The 27,532-nt window shown below is 39.3% G+C and overlaps 1 protein-coding gene across 2 annotated transcripts in view; it reads right to left on the reverse strand.

The window, feature by feature from the left end:
- Nucleotides 1–7,722: 7,722 nt before the first annotated feature.
- Nucleotides 7,723–27,532, reverse strand: part of WDR11 (WD repeat domain 11) — a 76,080-nt gene continuing 56,270 nt past the window's right edge. The window contains exons 19-29 of one of the 2 annotated variants that reach the window (XM_032776720.2): nt 27,129–27,300; nt 24,426–24,534; nt 19,220–19,282; nt 17,671–17,736; nt 16,517–16,688; nt 15,988–16,083; nt 14,813–14,978; nt 13,780–13,877; nt 11,979–12,124; nt 11,457–11,536; nt 7,723–10,129 (exon numbers count right to left, since the gene is read on the reverse strand). In XM_032776720.2, coding sequence (XP_032632611.1) covers nt 9,972–10,129; nt 11,457–11,536; nt 11,979–12,124; nt 13,780–13,877; nt 14,813–14,978; nt 15,988–16,083; nt 16,517–16,688; nt 17,671–17,736; nt 19,220–19,282; nt 24,426–24,534; nt 27,129–27,300 — 1,326 coding nt within the window. In that variant the 3' untranslated portion in view covers nt 7,723–9,971. The remainder of the gene's footprint in view (nt 10,130–11,456; nt 11,537–11,978; nt 12,125–13,779; nt 13,878–14,812; nt 14,979–15,987; nt 16,084–16,516; nt 16,689–17,670; nt 17,737–19,219; nt 19,283–24,425; nt 24,535–27,128; nt 27,301–27,532) is intronic. The other variant, XM_032776721.2, reaches the window with a different exon arrangement.

Raw genomic sequence — 27,532 nt, forward strand, 5'->3', positions numbered from 1 at the left:
TTGCCTATTGCAGGGGTGGCCAACCTGTGGCTCTGAGCGACATGTGGCTCTTCAGGAGTTAATATGCAGCTCCTTGTATAGGCACCGACCCTGGAGCTGGAGCTACAGGGGCCAACTTTTCAATGTGCCGGGGGGTGCTCACTGCTCAACCCCTGGCTCTGCCACAGGCCTGGCCCCTCCTCTACCCCTTCCCGCCCCTCCTCTGAGCCTGCCGGGCCCTTACTCCTGCCTGCCCCAGAGCCTCCTGCATGCCACGAAACAGCTGATAGGGAGGTGCAGGGAGCGGTGGGAGGTTCTGGGAGTGTAAGGTGGGAGTTGATGGGGGCACTGCTGATGTATTACTGTGGCTCTTTGGAAATGTACATTGGTAAATTATGGCTCCTTCTCAGGCTCAGGTTGGCCGCCCTGGCCTATTAGATACAACAGTTGTTTTTTTCCCCTTCAATATTTATTTTTTCCTTTTCTCCAGTTGGTATTGCCTAAGCCAGCAAGCCATTGGAAGTGTTTGAAAAAATCCATTATAAAAATCAGAATTAAACTCAATGAAGATTCATTCTAAAGGCTTCAGTTAGGATAAACTCATGACATTCTGAATACAATGCCAGACAAGTGATGGGATGAAAGATTGTACCCTTGTCTGTTCTGTATAGGATGGTAACCAGAAGAATGTGGTATCAATTATAATGCCTCATAATACACATTGTCCTATGACCTACAGTAATATGCTATATTTGGCCCTTTTCAGTATTTACATTTTAATTATCTGGTCATTTCATTTCATTTGATTACAGCTTAATTCACTGTTATGGATTGAAGGAACAGCACTGTAATATATCACACTGGAAAAATCAGGGTTCTCTATTACAGAATACAGGGACCACTCACATTCTGATACATATTTCTTAAAAAACAGGTTGTATCCATCCTGCAACAACCTCCCCTCGTATTGTTTTTGTCAAGATTTAGAATATAGAAATTAATGATTTCCCTTTCAATTGTTAGAATGTACTTTTGCAGACTCTCTTGAAATGAAGCAGACATACTATGTTCTTGTCAAAAGCCAAGCATAATAAAACAGGCAGAATCTGTCTTTTGATCACTCTTCCGAAATAAGATGGACTCCATCCAGTTTGGCTAAACCGATCAAGTTCTGCATCTTGAATCTGGCACTGTTTAATGCTTTAGAGGAAGACAGCATAGGAGGAAAATATTTTGCAGAGGGATGGCAAGACAAACAAGTCAAACATATCCTGCATTTGCAGTAGCTGGGTTGTCCATTAGAGAATTTAAGGATGAGATTTCAGATCAATTTAGGGAATTTAGACACATCTCCCCTTAAATTAATGGAAGATGTACACCTAACCCCCCTAAATCGCTTAGATAATCTCATCCTAGGATATTAAAAGCATTGCAGTCCTTGCTTAGGCTTTAGAGTTTAGAATACCCTTTTCTAGTATCAAGTAGACACATTAGAAGGTAGGTATTTAAACCCTTGTATCTTTCAACATTTTGGCACGTTATCATCGTAGGACAAGCACAAGATGAAGATCCTGGCATTATTCAGATAAAAAAAACAAACTTTTATTTTGATACATAAGGCACATACTGGAAAATGAAAAAGAAAGGGTCCAGGATCATGAAGGGAAACCATAAATGAGCATATTTATTTCTACTATCACTACTGTATTTCTGTTGCAAAATACACTAGGTGCTTTCCAAATAAAAGAACATCTTTTTCAAATGTGCATTTTTAAGTTTCCTCAAACAGAAGTTTCCTTTCAACTTCATATTTTTAAGGCCTTTCCTGTGGTTCTCATGCCATTGTAGATACTGTAATTAAAGTACTCAACTCACTGTGTGTGGATGTACTGTTTTGCCTGCAGGGTGCCCCATTGACTTTAACAGAGCTCCGCTCTGGCACTGCCACGTATCCACATCATGCAGACAATTGCAGGATTGTGGACTAAATCTGAAATAATTTTTTAAAGAATATATTTTACTTTTCGCTATTTTTGTTGCTTCTTTTTGGACAATGAAAAAAGTCAGATTAGGTTTGACTGCTTTTAGTCAGTTGTCTTTTTGGTTCCCATGCTTTAACACATTTCAAAGAGGACTGTTTAACTATCCTGTTCCATGGAATTTTATTTTAAATTTATAATTAAAAACAAAAAAACCCCAAAAGCTAAGCTTTTGGCCTTAAGTACATGCAAGTATCCCTTCAGAGTCTAAGCATTAGTGTTCATTTACCATGTTTTGTTTTTGTTTTAGTATGAGCCTTTTAAATATTTTCCCTTTTTTTCTCACAGTACATAAGAGCATCAAAAGGATTTTCTGTTTTTCTTCCCCAGTTTAATTAACCACTGTACAGTCTGATCCTCTGATTTGCTTCAGTACTATTTCTACTGGGAAATTCATTCTGGTATTTGGCATCTGTCCCCAACTGTCCTTTCAGAACAGACAGGTAAAAGTTAATTTTCATTTGTCGCATTTCTCTCTTTTGCCAACAAATTACCTATGGCAACTTTTACAGTCTTTTGGTCTCCTTAACTACGTAATTGTTTCTCCTTTCCAGAATGTCTTAACTAGGGTCACATTTACTTTACCAATGATCTCATTTAGGCCATGATCATGCAAAGACATTTAATTAAAAGCATTAGTAGTTCCAGTGAAGGACTGGATTGGGACAAAGCCAACTTGATTATAAGTCTTGTAAATGAACTTTCTTTACCTGTGTTTATGTTTCACAGTTCCTTATTCACCTGTATTGACACAGAACATATGATCAGCTTTCTCCTACTGAATAACTTATTCTGATGTAAAAGACACTACTGTGGAGAAAGGTACTACTTAGTGTGAGCAAGTTTCACAATCTGGCCCAAACCTTGAAGAACAGTAGAATGCTAAAAGGCTTTCCCAGATGTAATTGAACTGATCCTCAAAAGCATAAATTACTCCTAGTTATCGAATATTTGTTATTTTTTTCCATAAAGACAAAATGTAAATATATTCCAGAGGGATTAGCCCAATGGAAGCCATTTATAGTGCACTGCAGGGAAATTTCAATTTAAGTAGAAAGTCCTATTAAATGCATTGAAGAGAATCATCTTACTTCACTAATAACTGGAGTTTTGCTATATCCAAGTTCATTTTAAGCGGATGTCGCTCAACTGTAGAAGCCATCTGATGCAAAGCAAAGCAAAAATGGTTTTCTATCCATTGCATTTGGAGATGCAACGTTAATACTACTGGAATAAGAAGTTAATCCTCATGAAGGGTGAGGGCCTGAACCAAAACCCTGGATTCAATCACTTCCTTAAATTTGGGGAAATTTGTTTCTGGATGCAGACTTTGGGTTCCATCATTACCCATATGTGCAGAGCCATTCCTTGGGTAGGGCAGATCAGGGAAACTGCTCCAGGCCCCTCGGGCTGTGCAATTAGCTGGCACAGTTGGTCCTGGAAGACACAGGTGTGGGAACTAGAGGTTCGGGGGGTGCTGCCACCCCTCATGCCTGGCACCCCAGCAGCAGCAACTGCCAGCTGGATCCGTCCTGCCATCCCAGCCACCGATGCAGTGGGGCCTCCAAGCTGGTGGGGGCTGATTTGCCCAGGGCCCCTCACTCCCCTAGGGATGGCCCTGCATATGTGAATTAAGTTACATTGCCTTGAGTAAACTATAGTTGAAAAGACATGAGACGTTAAGGACAGAAGATGTCAAACACATCAGTCAAGTACATCAGTTCTTTCCATCTTCTCATAGTATAGTGTCACTTGTGACCTATATAAACAAAAATCAAAGTTGGGAGGAGGAGCAAAGGAGAAAAACATCCATGAAAACTTAACAACAATCACCCAATCAACAAAACAGTTACTCACCTTAGCGTAACTGTTGTTCTTCAAGATGCATTGCTCATGTCCATTCCAATTAGGCGGGTGCACACCTAACTGGGTATCACCTCTTGGGATGGACATGAGCAATCGCTTGAAGAGCCTCACTTTCTCACATCTCCCACATAGAACCATTTATAAATCACTGCTGTAGCAGCTCACAGAACTCATTCTAAAAGCAAATGAACTTTCTTACTTAGACTAAGATACACTTGTTTTTAGAGATCATATATAAATAAATTGGAAGAGCTCTTTCATTTTGATAACTGACACAAGAATCTATTCAAAACTAAGTATGCAAACCCATAAAAGACAAACAATTAAACAAACCAACAACCTTACTCTCAGACTTTAAGTCTCTCAATATCGTTATATTTGTCAACTTGATCATGCATGCAAATAAGCAATGGTTTGATTAAGTAAGCTCCTTGCTTTGTAACACTGATCCAGTAGACAAATGAAAGCAAAATTCTTTCCGATCTGCACTGTGAATCTCCACTGTATATTTTGCACTTGCTCTGCGCACGTTTACATTATGAATTGGGTGTGATGTACGAGTGAACAATCGTAGAGACAGAAAAAGAGCTTTTAGCTCATCTGTCATCCTTCTACTGGTGCTGGATTGCTCCCGACAGTACTGTTTGTCAGAATCTTGTCCAGTCTCTTATGAAGTGTTCCAGTAAACAGGGCTCTCACCAGTTATAACTTGGTGGAATATCCCAAAGTTGAAGGTTCCCTATGTCTTTAAAACAAAATGGAAATATCTTTTTTATATTATTAGATATATTAACTGGAATTATCCACTTCAGAAATTAAATTGTTGATATATGACAGCTATAGATGAGCTCCAATGTGGCTTAAATTTAATAGATTTAGTAGTTTCTGGTTTGTGTGTGATAACTGAGGTTTTGATGCTTTCGTTAGACACAGACATCTTTCTCACACATTATCACATCATAAAAATATGGAAAGTTTTTTGGATACAAAAATGAATTTGTGCATACAGCAGTACCAAGAAATCAAACAGCAAGCTAGACCACATTGAAAAGTGCTGGCATGCAAATAGCTTTCTTCTGTGCCTTAGTTCTTTCCTTTTTGACTCTGCTTAGATAGGCACTATGCCGTCCAGCAATACTCACTAAAAATGAAGTAACTGTTGCTCATATCAGACTTTGGCAACAGTTTCTACTTATCCCCTTTGCACCAGCAATCCCAATAAACACATTAAGAGGTTAATATCACCATGACTAAAAAGCATTTAGTGCCTTGATATGAGTTCATAGGTGCTCGATACATGGGTGCCATAAGGTTGATTACCTCCCATTCTAGACTCCTTAAAGGATTCCATTCTCCAGCAGGACTCATTCTAGTAACAGTATTTTCCTGAATTCTAATCTGACGATAAGTATTTGTAAAAACCCCCCAAAACATTAAATCTTTGCCAGATTGTAATTATTCTTTTACGCTCCAAATCAGTTGCTAGCTGAATCCTTATTGCATTGAATTTAGCTGCAGCTAATGATCATCCAGACTAAACACATTCATTGTTCAAGGGTCATGAATGTTCTCTTCTCCCTGTCCCCCGGATCAACTCCTGCAAAACAACTAAGATCCTAGACTAGTTACTCAGGCATTGATCCCATCATCATCCTGGATTGGATTTTCTGGATATATAATAATATATGTCTTTATCTGGTTGCAAAGTCTCTAGACTGGCACGCTCAAAGACGTTTTAAATTTCAATAAATTTAATAAATGATTCATTTGCATATAGTACTAATCATTTTTGTACTGCTATAAATCCTAATAGTTTCTCATTTTCCACAGATATAAGCCCATCATATATATGCAGTATACACATCAAAGTATTTCAGATGCCAACCCAATTTTAGACACTTAATTCATGTAATTAATTGTCAATTTACATAGAATACTTCATTGCAACGTAATATTTTATAATTCAACTCTACAGGCTTGCTTATATTAAAACACAGTTGTTCGAGTAGCTCTGTACTTTTCATTTAATCTTAAAACAATATCATCATAATTAACGTGGGAGCCATTTTTAAAATAGTTTGAACTTCATTTGTTTTATCACAGGATCAGGAGATCAGACAAAATAGTTTCAAATTAAAATCTTACCAAAGCAGTCCCACAACATTTATGCAAACCTTTATCTGACTCTGAAAACAGGAGCTGGGACTGAATGAGGTTCATATAACAGCTGCACAAATTTAAAAATGCATCCCAGGGATGGAAAAAAGCTTATGTAGTTATGTAGAGTCATACACAAGTAATACAAAGAGCTAAAAAAATAGACATTTCTTCATCCTATGAGACTAAAGGCTGTCTTCAATGGGTGAGGAAGAAGGGATCACTATTGTAAGCCTGCTTGTGTTCTAAAGTGTATTTTGCAGGCTCCCCATCAAGACACCCAAACAGCTTGGTCAGAGTCTGCTTAATTAGAGGCAGAGGTGGGGTCCTTCTGAAGTAAATTTCAAAACTGGCAAACGGCATGTTCAGAAAACCAACAGCAACCTTGATTTGATATAAAGAAGTTGCTAGTTATTATAGATATTCAAGAATTATGGAGCATATTGGTTTGCAGACTTAATTCCTATTTGGTTTCTTCACTGTTACTATGGTGCAACAGCATCATACATAAGGTAATGTAAGAGAGTTCAGTTTTGATGGATATTTTAAATCTTCATTTTGTAAAAATTCCACTGAAATGACAAAAACCAAGAACACAGACTGTAGATAGCAAACACCATTTGAAATTCTTCATGGAGGTTTGATGATAAAAGAAATACAAGAAACAAAATATAAGAAAAAAGAGTTTAAAAATCACCCATTTTGGCAATTATTTCATTGAACAATCTCGCTTTTATTTGCACCACTTTACAAGAAATCTCTCATGCTCTAGGACCTGTCCTTTGGCCACTTTCTGCTCGCGCTGATTTGTAGAATTTCAGTTATACATTCGGAATATCTGTCTACAATGTATTTTACAGTATTGTAGCCATAATGGCACGTTTGTTCACCAAAATGAACTCACAGATTTTTAGTTTGATAAAGAATCTGCTGTGTTCTGAATGCTGTCACTCACTCATGAGGGAGACACACAGCATACCAGAGTGAGAATCCTTCACTCAATATCCCTGCAGCCTAGAAAAAAGTTCTCTGAGCTGGGAAAGAAGAGACTAGGAGCTTAGCGACAGAGACCTCAGAGTGTTATGGTGAGATAACTTCCCAAATGCATGAAATGTATGACAGTCAGATGTGCTGATGTGTTGATGTAATTGGTATCAAGGCACATAGTCATTGTCAAGCTTTCGTGTTAGAGTGCAAATTTTGAGGAAGCTGAGGTACATAATGCTTTCTGATATCTGCTGGAGACAGAAATGAAAGCCTTAAGGAGTGTTTGAGTGTAGACAACAGAAAGGTGCAAAGGAATACACATGTCCTTCTCCTAACTTCTTTCCATGCTTTTAAGGTGTTGAGTGAATGGGGCTGTGTCCTACTGTAATTTTAACTGCCACTAAATTTAGGCTTTTTTTTTTTCCTTTTTGTTAATAAATGAGTAAGTTTATGAATACCAATCAAAAGTAAAATTTTCAGTCATAATGTGACTAATATGCATGAAGCTGAACTTTATTTTCCCTCACCAAAACTAGTCCTGATCAGTAATCCACCTTAGATGGCTTCATAATAAAATAAAAATAAAAATAATAATAATGAAGAAAAAGAAAAAAGAAAAAGAAAAAGGAGACAGTCAGCATTTGGCTAAGTATAGCGATTGCAATATTTTTGAATTAAATCGAACACACCACAGTGGTTTTCAGAGTATTTTTTAATTACATTCTGTGACTGTGTTCATATCCAAATGGATTTTAGGAATGATTTTTACATTGTCCATAATTTGTGCATAAAGATAACAGAAATCAGATAACACTGTGCAAGATGCACAACCTTCATACTTAAAAATGAAGCACATAGAAACACATCCAGGAAGAAGAAGGGCTTTTCAATAAGTTTTTTTTTCATAACATGAAATCACAGATTTAAAACTGTACACTAAAGCATATGCAGAATTTTTTCAGACTTACTGAGAAGTGCCTATAGGGATTTGTCTAAGGACAGATTCTGATACGCTTACTAACACTGAAAAGAACATGAGTAATTTTGGATATACTCAGTGTAAGTAAAGGTGCCAGAATTTAGTCCTTAGTAGTTACATTAACTTTTATTCAACTACAAGATAGGCAAAATAAATGCTTAAGGCAAATTTTGTTGTATATATTTTTCAAAGCTAACATAATTATATGTGCTTTGTTTATAATACACCGAAGGAATGTACATTGTGGTATGTGGAACATGTGGCAGGAAGAAATCAGATACATTATAGTTAAAACATTCAGTTTCCTGTTTATAGAAATGAAACTCAGATTTTCTGTTTGTATAAAACCCATGATGTATTGAAATTTTATCATAAATGTGACTTGGACTTACAGTTAAAAACATTTCTGGAGTTAGAGATATAAACAAATATGGAGACATATGGGGAAATTTTATGTTCTGTTACTTTTAGTGTGTAACGCATGAAGTCAAAACAACAGCTGAGCTACCACTTTGAAGTTTTAAGTGATATGCTTCTTTACGATATCACATATTAAATTAGTTAGCAACAGTAACTTAATTTTAAGTGATTTTTAAAAGTAGCTTTTCCTTAGCTGACATAGGTTCAGTATCCTTTACCTTCATTTTGTGAGTGCAATGTCACAATCCTGGCAAATCGTATTTCAGCAGACATTCCTTTCTCGTAAAATGTTTCTTAATACAATCGTAAAATAGACACGTCTTCCACATGCAACAGTAATGCAAAGAACATGGTCAAACAAGCAGCTAGGATGCTATGGAAACTACCCAATGCTTAGGCTCAAATACTGTATGGCTGGCACAGTAATCAGGAGCAGAGATGCTTCCAGAGGCATTATTTTTTACATAAGCCCTGTCAACCAGGGGAGCCCTCCCTCACAGTAAGGTAGAGAATGACATACTGAAGTCTATACTTGGTTATTCTGTAAAATGCTTTCTCTACCAACTGATGATGGCAGCACATTCAACAGCTAACTATGCCACAACAGCTCCTGAACTGCAGAAGAGGTGCAAGAGCAAGGGTGTTAGCAGCCCTTTCTCCTAGTGACCTTGAATGCTGTGGAGAGATCCTGCCTTGCAGCTTGTGTGGTAGGGTCTTTTGATCTTAAGAACTGAACAATACAGTGCAGTACAGCATTTAATCGTTAAGGCATGGAGGAGGTTCACATTTAAAATAATATGGAATGCCTTTAAAATTATAACCACACTAATATGCTGAAGAAAACACTTTTGGATGGGTTTTGAAAAGTTAAAAAGGAGAAATTTGTAAGTACTTTTAAAGGATTTCTTGTACTTAAAGCTTTCAAAGGTAATATTCACAGCTAACTTCAAGAATGTCAAAACACGCTGGACTTAGCCAAAATAATTATGGGGCTTGGGCAAAATATATGGCTTTCATGGTCATATGCATGTTTTTGTAATATACATTTATTCCTTAACTAATTTTTCTTATTAATGTAAAGAATCCATAATATATGCATATAAACTCACCTATGATGAATTCCAAATGTCCATAAAGGTCTCTTAAAAAAGTAAAAGTAGCCCTCCCTCAAACTTAACAAATCTTTTAGCATATTCTGGAATCTTGATCTCTATGCCTAGGATCAAAAAGTTAAAAGCATCTCCAGTTCTATGATTTTTCAGATGTTTCTATGCCTCTTCTCAGAAGTGAGGATAATTAAAAAAAAAATAGCTGAGATAACTTAAAACTAAGTTCTGTCTTAACTAGTTATTATCACTGTCTCCACATATATCTTTTTTTAAAAAGTCTTGTCCAAATGAAACATCTTATATATATATGATCCCTAATGTAATGGTCCACGAGAAAGGATATTTTCATACAATGGAATCTCATTAACCTTGGAAATATAACTAACAAATACCTCATCTGACGGAAATCTTACATTTTTATGACAAATGAAGTTGTCACTCTTCAGTCACTTCCTCTTTAGGTTGTTTAAGCTCATTCAATAAATCTTTACCAGCTGCTCCTGCTTTTGAAGCAAACAGAATAGCACCCTGCTTAAAACCCAATGTCTTCAAGCTTCTGGCATAATCTGCAAATACCATGTGGATTAGTTTATGTAAATGATGGTTAAGGAAAACAGAAGTGAGAGATAATGGAGAAGGCACAGAATCAGGCTTCTCTTATACCCACCCATGTCTAAGCAGGAAATGCTAAACACTGCTGTTAATCACTTGTTCACTTCTAGAACAAGATACCAAGTATCATCTAAAAGCAACTTCTAAGCACAAATTATGGCAAAAAATCCTAATGCAAATGATTTTACAAATAGCTGCTCAGTACTATTATTTCAGATCATCTAATGGCAGCAATAAATTAAAGACAGCAACATTTTGATGAGGGTCTATGGAAATTAATTTGAACACCAAGAAACAACAATACAAATGTAATATCTTATCTTGACATACATTCATTTTCTAATGGTAAAAAGGTCCCATTTTTAGCAAACAGACTACAAGATATTGGCAATAAAATAATTGGGATGATCTATAGGACTCACTTGTGGCTTTGACAACTAGGAGCACCAAGGTCATCCCAAAATTCATGTAAATAAAAATCTTTATAATGGTTACAATTTTCAAGATTCAACACATTAGCAGAAGTGTACACCGGACAAAACAAGTTCTCAGGTGGCTTTTTTATTGTTAAGCTTTCATCTCACACTATACTTCGATCTATAACTTAAATAATTCTTACAAGCTCAAAACTGATGATCCTTTTTGTAAAGAAAAAAAAATCTTGCTAGCACACACTGCAGGGCAGTGCCAAGAGACCTGAAATTTAATGTACATTGTGGTGTACAATGTTTAAAAAGATAACTGCTTCATTAACCTAGTTAGCTTAAACTAGCTATGAGCCCAGCAGTAACCAGCAATTTAGCCCAAGTTCCATCAGCACCAACATTCTGCCATCTGCTCCCAATTTTAAAGGTGTGAATTTAGGTAGCAGCATGCACAGGCTTGCTCTTATTTTTGCTCCCTTGTTTGTTTTCCAGTGCCACTGATTTAACAGAATACAGGAAGAGGCTGGTATTGTGATTTGGATGTATATTTTCTCTCCATTCATTTCCTTATTAATAGAATCATAGAAGATTAGGGTTGGAAGGGACCTCAGAAGGTCATGTAGTCCAAGCCCTTGCTCAGAGCAGGACCAATCCCCAGAAAGAATTTCACCCCAGTTCCCTAAATGGCCTCCTTGAGGATTGAACTCACAACCCTGGGTTTAGCAGGCCAATGCTCAAACCACTGAGCTATCCCTCCCTCCTTGTTCCTTCAAGAAGTGCAGTACACACCCTGGGGGACATAATTATTAGGAGTTTCTTTTCCTGTCCAGACTAGCTAATTTTATATATATATACACACCATATGTCTTTAAGAAAAGGATATTTGTATCTTCATTAACTTCAATTGTGCCATACTTCAGACACACTTCAACAAATAAGGCAGCTCTATCAAAATACCTCATGCTGTTGAAAAGAAAACAACAAACTTGTTAGGACAGGAAGATTTAAAAGTTCTTCAAACCATTTTGATCTGGCTTACATAACTCTGTAATTCAAGACTATTCAATAAGTTGACCTTTGATACTAAAGTTTTGAAAGGACAAGGTTCAATTTACTAGCTCTGAGTAACAGCTGTTATAAAATGTTAGCACTCGTTTAGATACTGGCACCTTTAAAAGCTGCTGAAAATTTAAAGTGCCAGCATTTTTCTTTGAAATTACAGAAAAAGCATCAGTACAAGGATGACATGCTGTTGAGGTAACTGTCAACTAAAGAAAACAGAATGAATTATTCAAAAAAAGAATTAAATGTAAGACGTTCACATAAAAACACACATTTCCTGCGCATACGCTCAGGTGATAATTTTGGACAAAGCAGTGTAGAGAATGTACTCATTCAGCTCTACCTGTGCAGCATCTCTGCAACCCTTGTAAAACATCCTAGTGATAAGAGGACAAGGATGGCCTTGGATTTCTGGTTGACTTGGGGAGCGCAAAGGTGATCAACCCAACGTTTCAAGACATCACCACACTCCTCTGAATTCAAACGAACCTTTGGGAGATAAAGAAGGCCCAAGTTTGAATGCATCAATTGCTGTATAACTAAAGAAAACATTTCTGTGACAATCCACGTACAAGTTTCCTACAAGATTGTATCTGATTATAACTTCATTACAACTCAGCAGATTCTTACTCAGAGTTTATCTCAAGTTACCACTTCCGAGACCCAAACGCATTGGTCCCTACACTGATAATAACGAGGAAAATGAGAAACACAAAAAAGTTCTCAGATCACTTAAACCTTGACATAGGAAATCAAGCTTGCTTGCTTGCTAGCTATGCATTCCACTACATGTACTCCTGACAGCATGCAGAAGTCTTCCAGGGGGTACATCAACTCATCTAGATATCTATCTAGTTTTACAACAGGCTATATAAAGAGCACTAGTGAAATCAGTACCAACTAAAATTTCATACGACTTGTTTAAACTGCTCTATATTCTGTATGCTGAAATGTAAGTACAATATTTATATTCCAATCGATTTATTTTATAATTACATGGTAAAACTGAGAAAGTAAGCACTTTTTCAGTAATAGCATGCTGTGACACTTTTGTATTTTTATGTCTGATTTTGTAAGCAAGTAGTTTTTAAGTGAACTGAATCTTGGGGATACGCAAGATAAATCAGCCTCTGTAAGGGGCACAGTAGTCCGGAAAGGCTGAGAGCCACTGCACCAACAGGCTTCACTGCAATCAAAAGTGTCAAGGAATTAAATACAATAGGAGAAATCTCAACTTCTGAAAATCTAAAAAACCAAAACAGACAAATAAAAAACAGGACTCATCTATTTGGAAAAATCTATATTGCCCCTTTCCCTTACCTCTTCTAGTGAAATAGCTAAACAGATAGAAATTTTTATTACTTTAGGATAGATACCTGTGAAAGTGAATTATAGCATCTTTTTATTATTTTAATTTTTTTCCAGACATTAGAGATATACATTTTTGCAAAAGAAAAATGTAAATAATCAGAACAGGTTATTAAAATGTCTTTGACAAATCTTTGGTCACGAACTAGAAAACTGGGAATTCTGACCATTGTTAGTCCCCAATCCTATAATCTGATCTATGCAGGTGGACCTCTGTACCCATGTGGAGACCTTCTAGGACTCCCTGTGGGAGAAGGTGTCTGCCTGCAATGATCCAGTTGCAGGGTTGGGACATTGTAGCTTAATGCATTGGAAAGAACTTTTCTCACTGATACGTTTCTGAACTGATACTGTAAGTTCTTCAAGTCTGAAGGACCTCGAAATCCACACTAATCTCTATAAATATACATCTTGAGGCAGGCCTTTTATGTTCAAAATTAAATTTATGCTTATTTTATTTCCAATGTTGTGCAAGCAGTTAAGGTAAAGAAAATGTCTTTTACAACTAAGTAAAAGACATAGGATATAGGATATTTTTTGCAATTTTAGTTACAGGTGGCATTTTTGACAGGATCATGGGAAAAAAATGTAGACAGTAACCAATCAATAGAATATCAATGGAACAAAATCATCAGTGTATTTTAGTTGCAAGCTAACTGAATCATTGACAGTATATAAACAAAACCAAATGCCACTGGAGTTTAAAATAAGCCAAAAATTGATGCAGGGCTTCTTTGTACTATCTGGGTAATAATCTGGATTGAGCAATTACATACTTTTGCCAGCCATGCTGCACGGTTCCATTCTCCGTAGGTTTGCAAATAACGACACGCATCAGCAGCTTTATCTATTAGACTGAGCAACTGCACTCCCTCTGGAAAATAAAAGCAGATTACTTAAAACTTGACTCTCAGATAAGGGGGGAAAAAGTTGGTATTTAAATGCAACAGATACCCCCCAGAAAGGGTCCCTTGCTGCCTTTTGGGATACAGGAGCTCCACAAAGTCCCCAGTTCTTAACATCCACCTCTTCCTGCTTTGTAGAGCTTTGGAGCTCTGAAGGTTATTCAGGATACTATCTCCCTTTGCCTTACATGACATCTGCAGAGCTCAGAAATGCTCCACAAGGTCCTAACCTCTCCTCTGCTTCTCTATGCCTCAAACAGACATGCTAAGGAGATCATTGGACCATGCAGACTTAATCAGTGTCACAGAATTATACCAAACAAGCAGCTCGATTTCTACAAATCATCCTTTAACTTTTTTTTTTCCCAAAAAGTAGCCTAGGCCCTAAAAATATATATATGTAAACAAAACAGAGTAATATGCTTAAATAATGCCCAATCACCTATAAACTTCAGAAATTCCAGTCAGTCACCTTACAACAAGCATCTATTACATTAGGTAGAAAAACACGAAGATATAGTTCTAAGAGCCCATTTATATATTAATGGGTTTGAAACAAACTGAAATACAGGACTTTCATTTCCAACCTGTGTGTTTTAATTTTATCCAAAAATATGCTGTTGTTTTCATTAGGAATGTGACAGCAGTCTTCTTTGATATTAGCAATAAATTGCAAACAGGCTCATTTCTGCAATATGGTTTGCAATAAAAAATACACCGACTTGTTCAGCCTTCATATCAAATACTTACAATTATGTCTAATGCTTTTTGTACATCTGCAAACCCTATAAAACAAGCACCCTATATGGTTTACTGTAAAAATAGGTTTTTTGTTTAACTGTATTAATTTCCATAACAATTATCAGTATTAATTGCTTACAAACAAAAGGAAAACATATTTTACCTGCTAGCTTTCCATTTGCTATCATGTTGGTTGCTACCAGTTTAATGGTGCTTTGAGAAGGACCTGAAGAAGTGACGGTAGTGACTAAACATGCCTTGAGTGAATCACAGTAGTAATGTGGGTTTTCTGCACTTGTCTCTAACAGTAGTTGTACTGCTCTGTCAGTCTGGTGAGAAAAAATAAAATTACATCATCTTAAAAATCCCACACTTTTGTTTGGATGTTTTAACCTTTTAAAAAAAAACTCAACAAAAACAGTTATAACAACAGAGATAAGAGGAAAAAAATCTATTTTTTCAAGTTTGTTTACTAACTGATTACGGTCCCAATTCAAGAATGCACTTTATTCAGGACACCACTTAGGCACATATGCTCTGAATAGGGATAGGGTTAAAGCACATGCTTAAGTGCTTTCCAGAAAGAGGGCCTACAGAGTGGAATCAGTAAACTGAGTGTGCAGTTTTCCCTGTTTGGGTGCTCTTTCAGAGAAACAGACAACAGAATAGCAAGTTAAAAAGTAGGAGTGAAATAAGATCGTATAAGCGAAGGAACTGGTCAGAGGATGGTACCTGCAATAACCTAGCACAATTTTTTTGAAATTCATTACATTTAAAGTTGATAGGTTAATGAATTATGGAGAAATATGAAAGGCATTATATATACTTAGTAAAATCTGATTTTAGGCTGCACTGGTTATGTTGGTATATTATCTCTTTATTCATGTCAAATCTTTTAGATCTGACAGGCGTCACTGATGCCACTATGTCGTCTTGTAAACTTGCATACCAATACCAGCAGTTTTTCCCTGCAAATACTAAGCTATCTGAGCAGCTTGGTTATTTTCTTTCAGAGAACTCAAAGGATAGTATCTGTTTGGTCATCTGACAGAAGAAAAGACCCACGTGGAGCTCCAAAAGAAGGATGTGTGTTGAAGTGCTTTTCATACTTGGATGACACTTAACTCTGTTTCCATTTCATTGGATCCAGATGGTGCAGTGGAACAACATACCCAACGGTCTAGCCAAAACTGGGTCTTGGCTGTAGGTTAGCTTGAAGAAACTCGGCTCAGATAAGACAGATATAAATGTTGTCTGGATAGAGGAAGTATTGAAAAGAACACACAAAACCCACAGAAACAGGTAAGGACATTACAAACAAACAAGCCACTCACAAACCTGCCCCAAGAGAAGAAGTTGGTCAGCACATTTCCTGGTGTGGTCATAAGTTGATCTTTTAACCTCCTGTAGATGTACCCTTTCAAGCTGAAATTTCTGCAGAGAAAAATTAAAATGATTACAAATCTGAAAATAAACTAGCTAATATATGAAAGTGAACTTTTTCCATAATATGAATTGGAAACATCTGCAAAAAATACATGAGCTTAAAAATATATATAAATGTGAAGTACATATGAATGATCTTCTAAGACTATGCTACTATATTTATTTATTTATTTATTTATTTATTTAACCACAAAAAAGCCCAGCCTTTAAATAGTACTGAATGCTTTAAATTCACAACAACAAATACACTGAGTTAAGGGTAAAACTTCATTATTAAAACACAGTCATACACCTTTTAATCTGAAATAAAAGTGAGGTACTTATATGCAGGAGCTTTAAAATCAAAAGGGGACAAATGCTCGTCATTTTGTTGATTCAGTCACATACCTACTAAATATTATTTATAAACAATTTTCAATACCTGGAAGTAGGAATTTTCACACAGTATGTCATAGCATATATCCAGTGGGTTGATTAATTTTTTTTGTAGACTATCTGTAGTTTTTGCAGTTAGTGCTTTTTCCTGAGAGAAACTGTGCAAATAATGGGAAGCAACACTCCAAAAATGCAGTTCTGATTCATCCCCATAGAGTCTGAGAAGTCAAAAATGAAAATGAAGCAAACCCTACCATTATATATTGTAGCTACAACATGAGACTAGTTTAAATTCCCAAACCCCCAATACAATCACTTGTAGCCATAATACTGATTCATTGCAGATTTCCCCCTCCTCCCCTCACTACTAGTAATTGTTCTATATTTTAAAATAATTTCTTTATTCAGAGAATAAGGTACATTCTTTTTGGAATCACAAATATTGTGGTTACCAATCTTCTTATATATGACATCACAATGATCTCTTTTGAAATATGTTTGACAAACTAGGAAGTAGCAAGTTGGAGGAAAGACTTTTACAAGGTTAGTTAAGACTCAGTAAATCTCTCCACAAACTAGTTTAGCAAAGGCATTCAGCACTTAATCTATCCTTAACTTAATTTTCTGGATTACTTTATGCTTCACCATTAAGACATCTTTTCAACTTTAGGAAAAAATCAACCATAAAAGTTTGCAAGCAACTAAAAAATGCAGAACAGGTTAAAAATTGTTATGATTTGGGCAGAATAACAACATGACAATGGTCATGGAATTAAAAAAGAGCCCACTTTCTCTTTTTCTTTGCTTGCATATGGGGCTAGGTCTTAGGTTATAAGATCTTTGGGAGAGAAATTGGACTCTATAGTCTAGTAAAGTACCGAATACACTTTTGGGCATTGTTGGAGTAACTACTACTATTTCAGTGTAGGCATGGTAGTTTCTTACACCTTTCTCAAATTCAATTCTGTTCAACCACATTAAAGAAGTGTTTTCATTGTAATATAAAATTCAGTGCAAATACAAATAATTCACTAACACAGTAACTTAGACCTTGAAATACATACACATTCTCAACTTTATGTACATCATTAGTGTCATTCATTTTAATAATACTACATAGATGCTTAAACACATTTGTACATGCTGACAGGGTCAGGATTATTTAGTAAAAAACTTTTTGACTTTATCTGAATCTGTTACCTTGCAACCAGTAAACATCTCTGTAATAGAGCAAATTCAGGATCAAGCACAAGTTTCTTGATGTCACTGCAAAAACAGAAAGTCATACCTGATCTATAATATGCTGGGCAAGATTTTTAAAAAACAAGTACTATACATTACATCTAGGAATTAAAATTTAAAAACGAAAACAAGTCTTTTATATCTTCTTGTCAGACAAGGAAAGTAGAAGTTTATCTCATGCTGGCCTGAACAAAGGCCTCTATCAAATAATATTTAATCATAGCAATAGGAACTATACAAGTTTAAGTATGCCTATACCTTTACAGGAGCAATTCATTGTTTAGCAGTTTTAATAGTTAAAATCAGCCTGTCAAGAATGCCTTCTGACTTACATGTATTGCAATACATGTGAACTACCAGAAGGGTATACCTGAAGCTGTAATATTGGTTTGCACCAATTCTATATATTATAAAATTAAATTAATAATCATGTCATAATTATGTAAATATAATCTGGGTGGTGTCACTGGACAACAAATACATGTATTATAAATCTATGAATTCAGTTTTGCATGCATTTTTCTACATACAGAAGTAAACTAGCTTCTTTTTTTTGCATGTAGGGGAGGAAAGGGGAAGTGGTTCCAGTTTCTTCGCTGCAAAGACTGCCTTAATAGTTTAAATGAATGTACTGCCATCTGTTGGCTATGCAACCAGGAAGACTGATGTAATATTGCCAGACGTATGAACTTCACCCATGAAGAGTAACTTATCCTGAAAGTATCAGAGGGGTAGCCATGTTAGTCTGGATCTGTAAAAGCAGCAAAGAGTCATGCATCCGACAAAGTGGGTATTCACCCACGAAAGCTCATGCTCCAATACGTCTGTTAGTCTATAAGGTACCACAGGACTCTTTGCTGCTTTTATCTTGAAAGGGTAGGATTTTCAAAAGTGCCAGTGTGATATTTTTCTGGTCAGGGTTTAAAATTCTCCATAATGTTTCAAATTATACTTTTTTTTTTTAAATAGGCTGCACTCATTTGGTCCCAGCAGCACTCTGAGGAGCAGACATGTTGAGAAACATTTGCCAATAAACTGTGAATGCCATTGAATTTAAATGCTGAATATTCCTGGGCCTCCTGCTGGCAGCCACCATCTTCTGTGGCATCAACAATACGACAACCCCTGCTGGCAGCCACCATCTTCTGTGGCATCAACAATACGACAACCCAAATGTCTCAAATCAGACATGAGTTTCATCCCACTTTAATGTTTAATACAGTAAATTATTCTGTCAAGTCAATATTAAACAATTTATTTTAAGAAAGATTTCCAATTTGGGAAACATGCTACCATTCACTTTTCATTAGACAAAGCAGGTCATGAAGTTAGTTAAATTTCATTTATTGTAACAAGTACTTATCTTTAAACACAGTAAAATGTTTTAATACAAAAATAAAATTATTCCAGATTGGCTGCTAAATGAAAAAACAATCATTGCAACTTTTGCTGCTGCAATCTCATTCAAAGCAGTATTTTGTTAAAACATTAATAAAATGGTTCTTACTTGGACAATGAATTCAGCTGTTTTTGAAGCAGATTTTTAATATTGTCATTCTCTGGATAATCACTGCAAAGAAAACATTTGATTTAATAGGAATATATATATTCTAAGTATTTTATATCTCCTCATAACTAAATTGGCAATACTATCTGAAGTGGCGGAAGAGTGATGGCTATGTTCAACACAAAGCATGGAGGAAGCAAACTTAATGTTCTCATGTCCTTAATAAAAAAAACAGTTTAGACAGAAAATCTTGGACATCAATTACTATTTCCCAAGTACTAATCCTGGCTAATCTTCACTCCTGCTCATCCTCATTACTCCCACATCTTTGTTATTGTCTCTCTTCTCGTCGCATTTCCCTCTTACCAACTCACCTTTAGGTCTCCCCCTTTTTCATGTTGCCTGCCCATTGCTAATCCTCAATCCCACTTGTCTCACAAGTTCTTCTCTTATCTCCACTTCTTTCTCTATTGCTTACTGCTGCTTATTTTCAGCAACGATAAATCCAATCTTGACCATCCTCTTATTTCTTACCCTTTATGCCCAACTGTCACCATGGCTTTCCCACATTGGTCCCTCACCAGTGATGAGCTGCTAAAATCTTAACAACCTGTTCCCTATAAAAAGTTCTGATTTAAGGGATTTGCCACAGTATGTATTTTTTGTAGCAATAGGGTTACCATACATCCGTATTTTCCTGGGAGGAATTTTTAATATTTAAAAATTTAAATTTTAAAAATTCCGCCCAGTGATTTAAGAACCAAAAAGCCTGATGTGTCCAGGAAAACACAGATGTATGTTAACCCTATCTAAAGTTCTTTTTTAAAAAGATGGGCCTGAACTAGAAATGAACTCCTTTTCACGTGTGGGTCCCCACCACTCCCTTGAGGTATGCTAGGGTGACCAGATGTCCCAATTTTATAGGGACAGTCTCAATTTTTGGGTCTTTTTCTTATATAGGCTCCTATTACCCCTCACCCCGTCCCGATTTTTCACTCTTGCTGTCTGGTCACCCTAGGGTGTGCACATGTGTGGGTCCCAGCTGCTCCCTGCCCCCCCCTCATTGAAGCAGGTGTGAAGGGTTACTGCCCTGAGAACTGCAGGGCACCAGTGGACATGGGGCTGGCTGCAGACAGGGGCATGGGACAAGGCTAGCTGGAGGCAGGGAGTGTGCCTACAGCAGGGGCTGGCTGTGGGCAGGTGATGCAGACATGGGTTGGCTGTGGCAGGGGCTGGCTGTGGGCAAGAGCTAGCTGCGAGCAGGGGGTAGCTGTGGCAGGGGATGGTTCGGGTGGCTGCAGGCAGGGGGTGGCTGTGGAAGGGGCTGGTTGCGGGTGGCTGAGGGCAGGGGGCGACTGTGGGCAGAGGGCGCAGAAGGGCTAGCTGTGGGCAGGGGCTGGCTGCGGGCAGGGGGTGCAGACGAGCTAGCTGTGAGCAGAGGCTGGCTGCGGCAGGGGCTGGCTGTGGGCAGGGAGTGCAGACGAGCTAGCTGTGGGCAGGGGGTGGCTGTGGGCAGTGGCTGGCTGCGGGCAGGGGGTGCAGACAGAGGATGGCTGCGGGCAGGGGGCTGGCTGTGGGCAGGGGGTGCAGACAGGGTGGCTGTGGGCAGTGGCTGGCTGCGGGCAGGGGGCGCAGACAGAGGCTGGCTGCGGGCAGGGGGTGCAGACGGGGTGGCTGTGGGCAGTGGCTGGCTGCGCGCAGGGGGTGCAGAGGCTGGCTGCGGGCAGGGGCTAGCTGCGGGCAGGGGGTGCAGATGAGCTAGCTGTGGGCAGGGGCTAGCTGCGGGCAGGGGGTGCAGACGAGCTAGCTGTGGGCAGGGGCTAGCTGCAGCAGAGGCTGGCTGCGAGCAGGGGGTGCAGACGAGCTAGCTGCGGGCAGGGGCTGGCTGTGGCAGGGGGTGCAGACAAGCTAGCTGTGGGCAGAGGCTGGCTGCGGCAGGGGCTGGCTGCGAGCAGGGGGTGCAGACGAGCTAGCTGTGAGCAGGGGGTGGCTGCGGGCAGGGGGTGCAGACGAGCTAGCTGTGGGCAGGGGGTGCCTGCGGGCAGGGGGTGCAGACGAGCTAGCTGTGGGCAGAGGCTGGCTGCGAGCAGGGGGTGCAGACGAGCTAGCTGTGGGCAGGGGGTGGCTGCGGGCAGGGGGTGCAGACGAGCTAGCTGTGGGCAGGGGGTGGCTGCGGGCAGGGGGTGCAGACGAGCTAGCTGTGGGCAGAGGGTGGCTGCGGGCAGGGGGTGCAGACGAGCTAGCTGTGGGCAGGGGGTGCCTGCGAGCAGGGGGTGCAGACGAGCTAGCTGTGAGCAGGGGGTGGCTGCGGGCAGGGGGTGCAGACGAGCTAGCTGTGGGCAGGGGGTGCCTGCGGGCAGGGGGTGCAGACGAGCTAGCTGTGGGCAGAGGCTGGCTGCGAGCAGGGGGTGGCTGCGAGCAGGGGGTGCAGACGAGCTAGCTGTGGGCAGGGGGTGGCTGCGAGCAGGGGGTGCAGACGAGCTAGCTGTGGGCAGGGGGTGCCTGCGGGCAGGGGGTGCAGACGAGCTAGCTGTGGGCAGAGGCTGGCTGCGAGCAGGGGGTGGCTGCGAGCAGGGGGTGCAGACGAGCTAGCTGTGGGCAGGGGGTGGCTGCGAGCAGGGGGTGCAGACGAGCTAGCTGTGGGCAGGGGGTGGCTGCGAGCAGGGGGTGCAGACGAGCTAGCTGTGGGCAGGGGGTGGCTGCGAGCAGGGGGTGCAGACGAGCTAGCTGTGGGCAGGGGGTGGCTGCGAGCAGGGGGTGCAGACGAGCTAGCTGTGGGCAGGGGGTGCCTGCGGGCAGGGGGTGCAGACGAGCTAGCTGTGGGCAGAGGCTGGCTGCGAGCAGGGGGTGGCTGCGAGCAGGGGGTGCAGACGAGCTAGCTGTGGGCAGGGGGTGCCTGCGGGCGGGGGGGCAGGTACGGGGAGAGCAGCTCGGAGCAGCCCGAGCAGCAGGATGCAGCCAGTGATCCACCAGGCACCAGCAGGAGCCTGGCAGCCAGAAGTCCAAGGAGCAGCAGCAGCAGCAACAAGGCCAGGAGGCAGCCCACATTGCTCCCGCAGCACAGCGCTCCCCCGGCGGCCGGGAGGAGGAATTACAGGCTTCCAAGCCAGATCCCATCAAAGCTTCCCTTGCAGGGAAGCCAGTTAACAAGCAGTTCTAAAACCGCTTCTAAATTTAACAACCGGTTCCTGCAAACTGGTGCAAACCGGCTCGGGCTCACCCGTCCCTCACTCATCAATCTCACCCCCATTTCAACTACAGCAGAACCTCAGAGTTAGGAACACCAGAGAGAGGAACTGACCAGACAATCACACACCTCATTTGGAATCGGAAGTATGCAATTAGGCAGCAGACACAGGGGGGAATAAAAGCAAATGAGGTATAGTACAGTGTTAAATGTAAACTACAAAAATGTAAAGGAAAAGTTAAAAAAAGATCTGACAAGGTAAGACAACTTTTGCTGTCCTTGTTTAATTTAAATCAAGATGGTTAAAAGCAGCATTTTTCTTCTGCACAGTAAAGTTTCAAAGCTATATTAAGTCAATGTTCTGTTGTAAACTTCTGAAAGAACCACCATGTTTTGTTCAGAGTTATGACCAACCTTCATTCCAGAGCTGTTTAGAACTCTGAGATTCTACTGTATTCTAGAATCCCCGCTTTCATAAAAAACTATCCCCAATCTCTTCACCTCTCACTCCCTTTCATTTCCTTGAACTCAAAGAAACCCAGATTTCCCCTTATAACACTGTAGCCCTAATTTTCAAAAGTGGTTCGTGATATTGGATGCCCTACTTTTTAGGTGCCCAACTTGAGAAACCTGAAAGGGGTTGGTGCTCAGTACTTGTGAAAACCACTCTCCTTTAAGGAGTCCCCAGTTAGGCACCCAAAAATAAATAGAGACACTCAAAATCACTACCAACTTTCGAAAATGTAGGCCAGCGTGTTTGCAGATGTTTTTTCTTATGGCAGTCTTTACTTCTCTCACATCCTCCCAACTGAGGGGGTGCCCACACAAACACTTAGTTGGCAGCAAGCTGGCGTGTGAATCTACCCCATACTGGCCTGCTGTACAATAAGTGTGTGTGTTGATCCTGCTGCTGTGCACTAAAAATTCCCAAGTGAGCTTTAATGTATTCTGTTTCAAAGCAGCATAGATCAAAGCATATAAGGGAATATTTAGAGCATGGCAGAACAGTCCACATGGACACTTAGACCACGGCATGCTAGTGAAAGGTATAGCCACACTCCAGCTAGCCATGAACTAAGTGTCCATGTAGACAAGCCCTGAGATGGCTCCCAAAGGCTGCAGTGGAAGTGTCTGTCTTCTCTTCTCTTGCTGTCTGCAGCCTCTTCCTCACTCCATTTCCATTTTTAATCAATACTCCATTCAACTCCCTATTCCCTTCCTTTCAAAGCTGAAATCATTTGCTCCCCAGTGGACTCACTGCTCTCCATCTCATCACAAACCATCATGCTTCGCTTTGGGGAGTTCAACTTTCATGATGGTGTCCTGCATAGTCCCTTTAGCTTCCATCTCCTTACCATCTCATCTGACTTATGTACTTCATATTTTATTTGCATTAAGGCCATATTCATAATACATATCATGCAAATAATATTGTCTATATTGACCATATTTTGCACATTGATTATCTTCTTAGATTGTACACTCTTTAGGGCAAGGAGTGAATCTTCCTATGGTCTGTATGTTGCCCTGAACAATACTCATGGGGTCTAAGTTATTGAACTATAAATAATGTTACATCCTGACGAGGTGCTCCATTCTGATAGGAATCTGCATCACTAAAGAGGAAACATGTTCACTAGTGTAGGGGAAAGGGCAATTGGAATTACTCTCTTGTGGCCACCTCTAACTTTGAGATCACCTGCTTTTAGAATGAAAACATTTTTGGTTTTTGATGCAATATGTTGCATGAGTTTCTAATTCTGACTACAGACAATTGCTATTGTCTTAAAAACTTAAGGTCTGTTTTCAAAGATGAAGGTAGGTTGGTGTCACTTGAAATAAAACATCTTTGACCTCACATCCCTCTTGTTTGATTACAGAGAAGTACTGCCCTCCATTCCAACTACTCTTTAAGTGCTGAAGTTCACCCATTTAACAACCTTCTCCCAAATAATACATAGGAGATCTGCATGTGATAATAGTTAAAAGTTTGAACAGAAACTGAAAATAAAGCCTTACATGTGTAAAATATCTAGAGTATATTTATCATTCCATGGCTGATGCAGCAAGAAGGCTTTTAAAGCTAATGAGGCCCTTGGAACAAGGAGATAAGGGCACCACACAGGCTCTGAAAAAGAAGAAAGGAAGTGAGGAGGAAAATGAGTCATAGTCAAGATCTACCAGTAGCTACCCTCTAATGACATAGCATTTAACAACTATAAAAAATGTATTGGTAGCTGCCTGTGCGAGAAGATACAATATTAGATGTTGGGACAGATTGTAATCCCAGATGTACAGCATGGATCATTGCACATGAAAGTCTGCTGCTACACGAGCAAAAAGATTTTCTAGGACATACAGTTAGTCACTATACATTTACAATCAGAACCTGATCTCCTCTTTCTTTGGCTTTTAGTTTAGTTAAAATCTGGTTGCAGATGAATTTGCAAAGTAAAAGTGAAATTTGAGTTAAGCAGAGATGTATGTGGCGGAATGCTTCTATAAAGCAGATTTGAAAAAAATTCAAGCAAGATATGCCAGAATGCCTCATCCTTATACATCACAATTACTATGGACTCCAGTGATACTGAGTCTTTATCACAGTATTCAGGAATATCTGCAGTGAAAACAGGAAGCATCAATATGATTTTATAGGGAGAGAATTAAATTAAATGTATATCTATACTGATGCCTCAAAAGACTGGTCAGTAGGGATACTTGTGCCTAACTATTGCCATAATGAATCAGATTGGCGGTCCATCTAGTCTGGTATCTAGTCTCTGACACTAGTAAGATGCTCCAGAGGAAGGGGTTAGATTCCCTGTCCTAGAAAATCATTGAATTATCTGCTCCTATGGGAAGTTTCTTTCTAACCTCCACCTGTTAGTGGTTGGTATAAACACAAAACTTTGACAACTTTTATTTCTTATATTTTCTATCTTATCTCATGTAACCTGTGAGTGTTTTCATTATTGCTATAAATGTCTAATCCTTTTTTCAATCACACTAAATTCCTGGACTCAGTGATACCTTGTCCTTTAAGCACCACAGGTTAAAAACACAAATATGCATTTACACAATTTAATTTTCAGGTCTCAAAAGATAATTTATGATAACTAAATTATCCTTCAATGATGCTGATCGCACTACTACTTGTCTTTCGTCAAAACTATAGCCTTCATAATAGGAAAAAAACAATCCATTTTTATTGTAGACAAAGTTAGCAAAGTACTGTATATTAAATCAGAATATGTATCAAACACAGCATCAAATGATGATACTCTTACTCTCACAAGTAGTCCCAATGATTTTAATGGGATTAACCCACAACTTGAAATCATCCTCAACTCACGATTTAATGTATTAACCATTTTAGCTGCACAGTTCACCCCAAAGATGAAATAATGTAAAATCAATTTTTTATAAGAACTTATGCTAGCTAAAAATATTGTAAAAAGTCAGATAATAAGGCTGTCACAAACTGACACACTTCTACAATTTCATGGAAACATCCACTTTGGCCATCCATTGAACCAGTCAATGACTAGGATTCAAATTCTGGAAATATACAGTAGTATAACAAAAGCAATTTTTCATGTATCACAAACATGCTGTGTATGTGAATTACTGTTCTGACGCAATGAATTTATATATCCATTTGCTGCATATTTATGCAGATAAAACTAAAAAAGCAAAACATGAGTTATTTAGAAATATCAAAAGCTGTATAACCTATTATAAAATTGATCCATTTCCCCAAATTTTCCGGTGTTTGTGAGCTACTTCATCTTCTGGCTTAGACTGATGTCAGTTTTAAACAGTAAAGACTACTTTGAACAGGTTTCAAAATGAAATATATTATGGTCTGTAGCAAAAGGGAAACAATTCAAAACTGTCATAAACAGACGGTTAAGGGTTAAGGTCTCTTTTACCTATAAAGGGTTAAGAAGCTCAGTAAACCTGGCTGACACCTGACCAGAGGGGGACAAGATACTTTCAAATCTTGGCGGAGGGAAGTCTTTTCTTTGTGCTTTTTGTTTTGTTCGTTGTTCGCTCTTGGGACTGAGAGGGACGGGACATCATTCCAGGCTTTCCCTATCTTTCTGAATTAGTCTTTCATGTTTCAAAATTGTAAGTAATAGCCAGGGAAGGCGGATTAGTCTTATGTTTGTTTTCTCAACTTGTAAAGCTCTCTTTTGCTGGAAGGATTTTTTACCTCTGTTTGCTGTAACTTTGAATCTAAGGCTGGGGGGGGGGGGGGTCCTCTAGTCTGTATGATCTACAGTACCCTGTAGAAGCATTTTCGCATCGATACAGAGTAATTTACTTTTTCTTTCTTTAATTAAAGCTTTCTTTTTAAGAACCTGATTGATTTTTCCTTGTTTTAGGGATCCAAGGATTTTGGATCAATGTGAAGCCTCTCGAGAGGCAACCGAGGGAGGCGGAAAGCATCTGGGGGGAGAAAGGAGAGGGGAGTGGATTAATTGTTCCTTGTGTTAAGACCAAGGGGTCGGTCTGGTTCCCGGAGGGAAGCTTTTGGGGGAAGAGACAGTGGTGCCAGATGTCCAAGTTCTGGCTCCGTTGCTTGTACAAGACCTAAGCTAGTAATTAAGCTTAGAAATGTTCATGCAGGTCCCCACTTCTTGCTCTCTAAAGTTCAAAGTGGGGAAAAAACCTTGACAAAAGCATATGAGCCTTAGGTGCTGTTGAGATCTCTCAGACCTGTTAATACTTGTTCATCCATTCTAAAGCATGTTGACTTCATAGTTGTCTCTAGAACTCTGATGCATCCATCATCTGATGCCAGGATCACTTTGTCTGAGGTACAGCAATCCACATCCAGTATTCGGAAGTTAACATTTCTTCCACTTCTTAAACTGCTTACCATCTGCACCTTGAAATATTAAGACATTTTCACTTTTAGTAATGCTGTTAATCACACTGGTCAAGATTCTGTGTTGTGCCTCCCAGAGGCGTTTCACAGAACTTGCAAGATAGATGGAGCTGGAAGGGCTAAGGGGGCATCTTTGCACCCTCATGATCATGGAACGCTCGGGGGCTGGAAAGGCCCCAGTATAATTTAGAGAGCTCTGAGGGCCAGCCCAAGTTAGAGTAGGCTGCCCTAT

Source organism: Chelonoidis abingdonii, chromosome 15 (genome assembly GCF_003597395.2).
Source record: "Chelonoidis abingdonii isolate Lonesome George chromosome 15, CheloAbing_2.0, whole genome shotgun sequence".
NCBI classification, from domain to species: domain Eukaryota; kingdom Metazoa; phylum Chordata; order Testudines; family Testudinidae; genus Chelonoidis; species Chelonoidis abingdonii.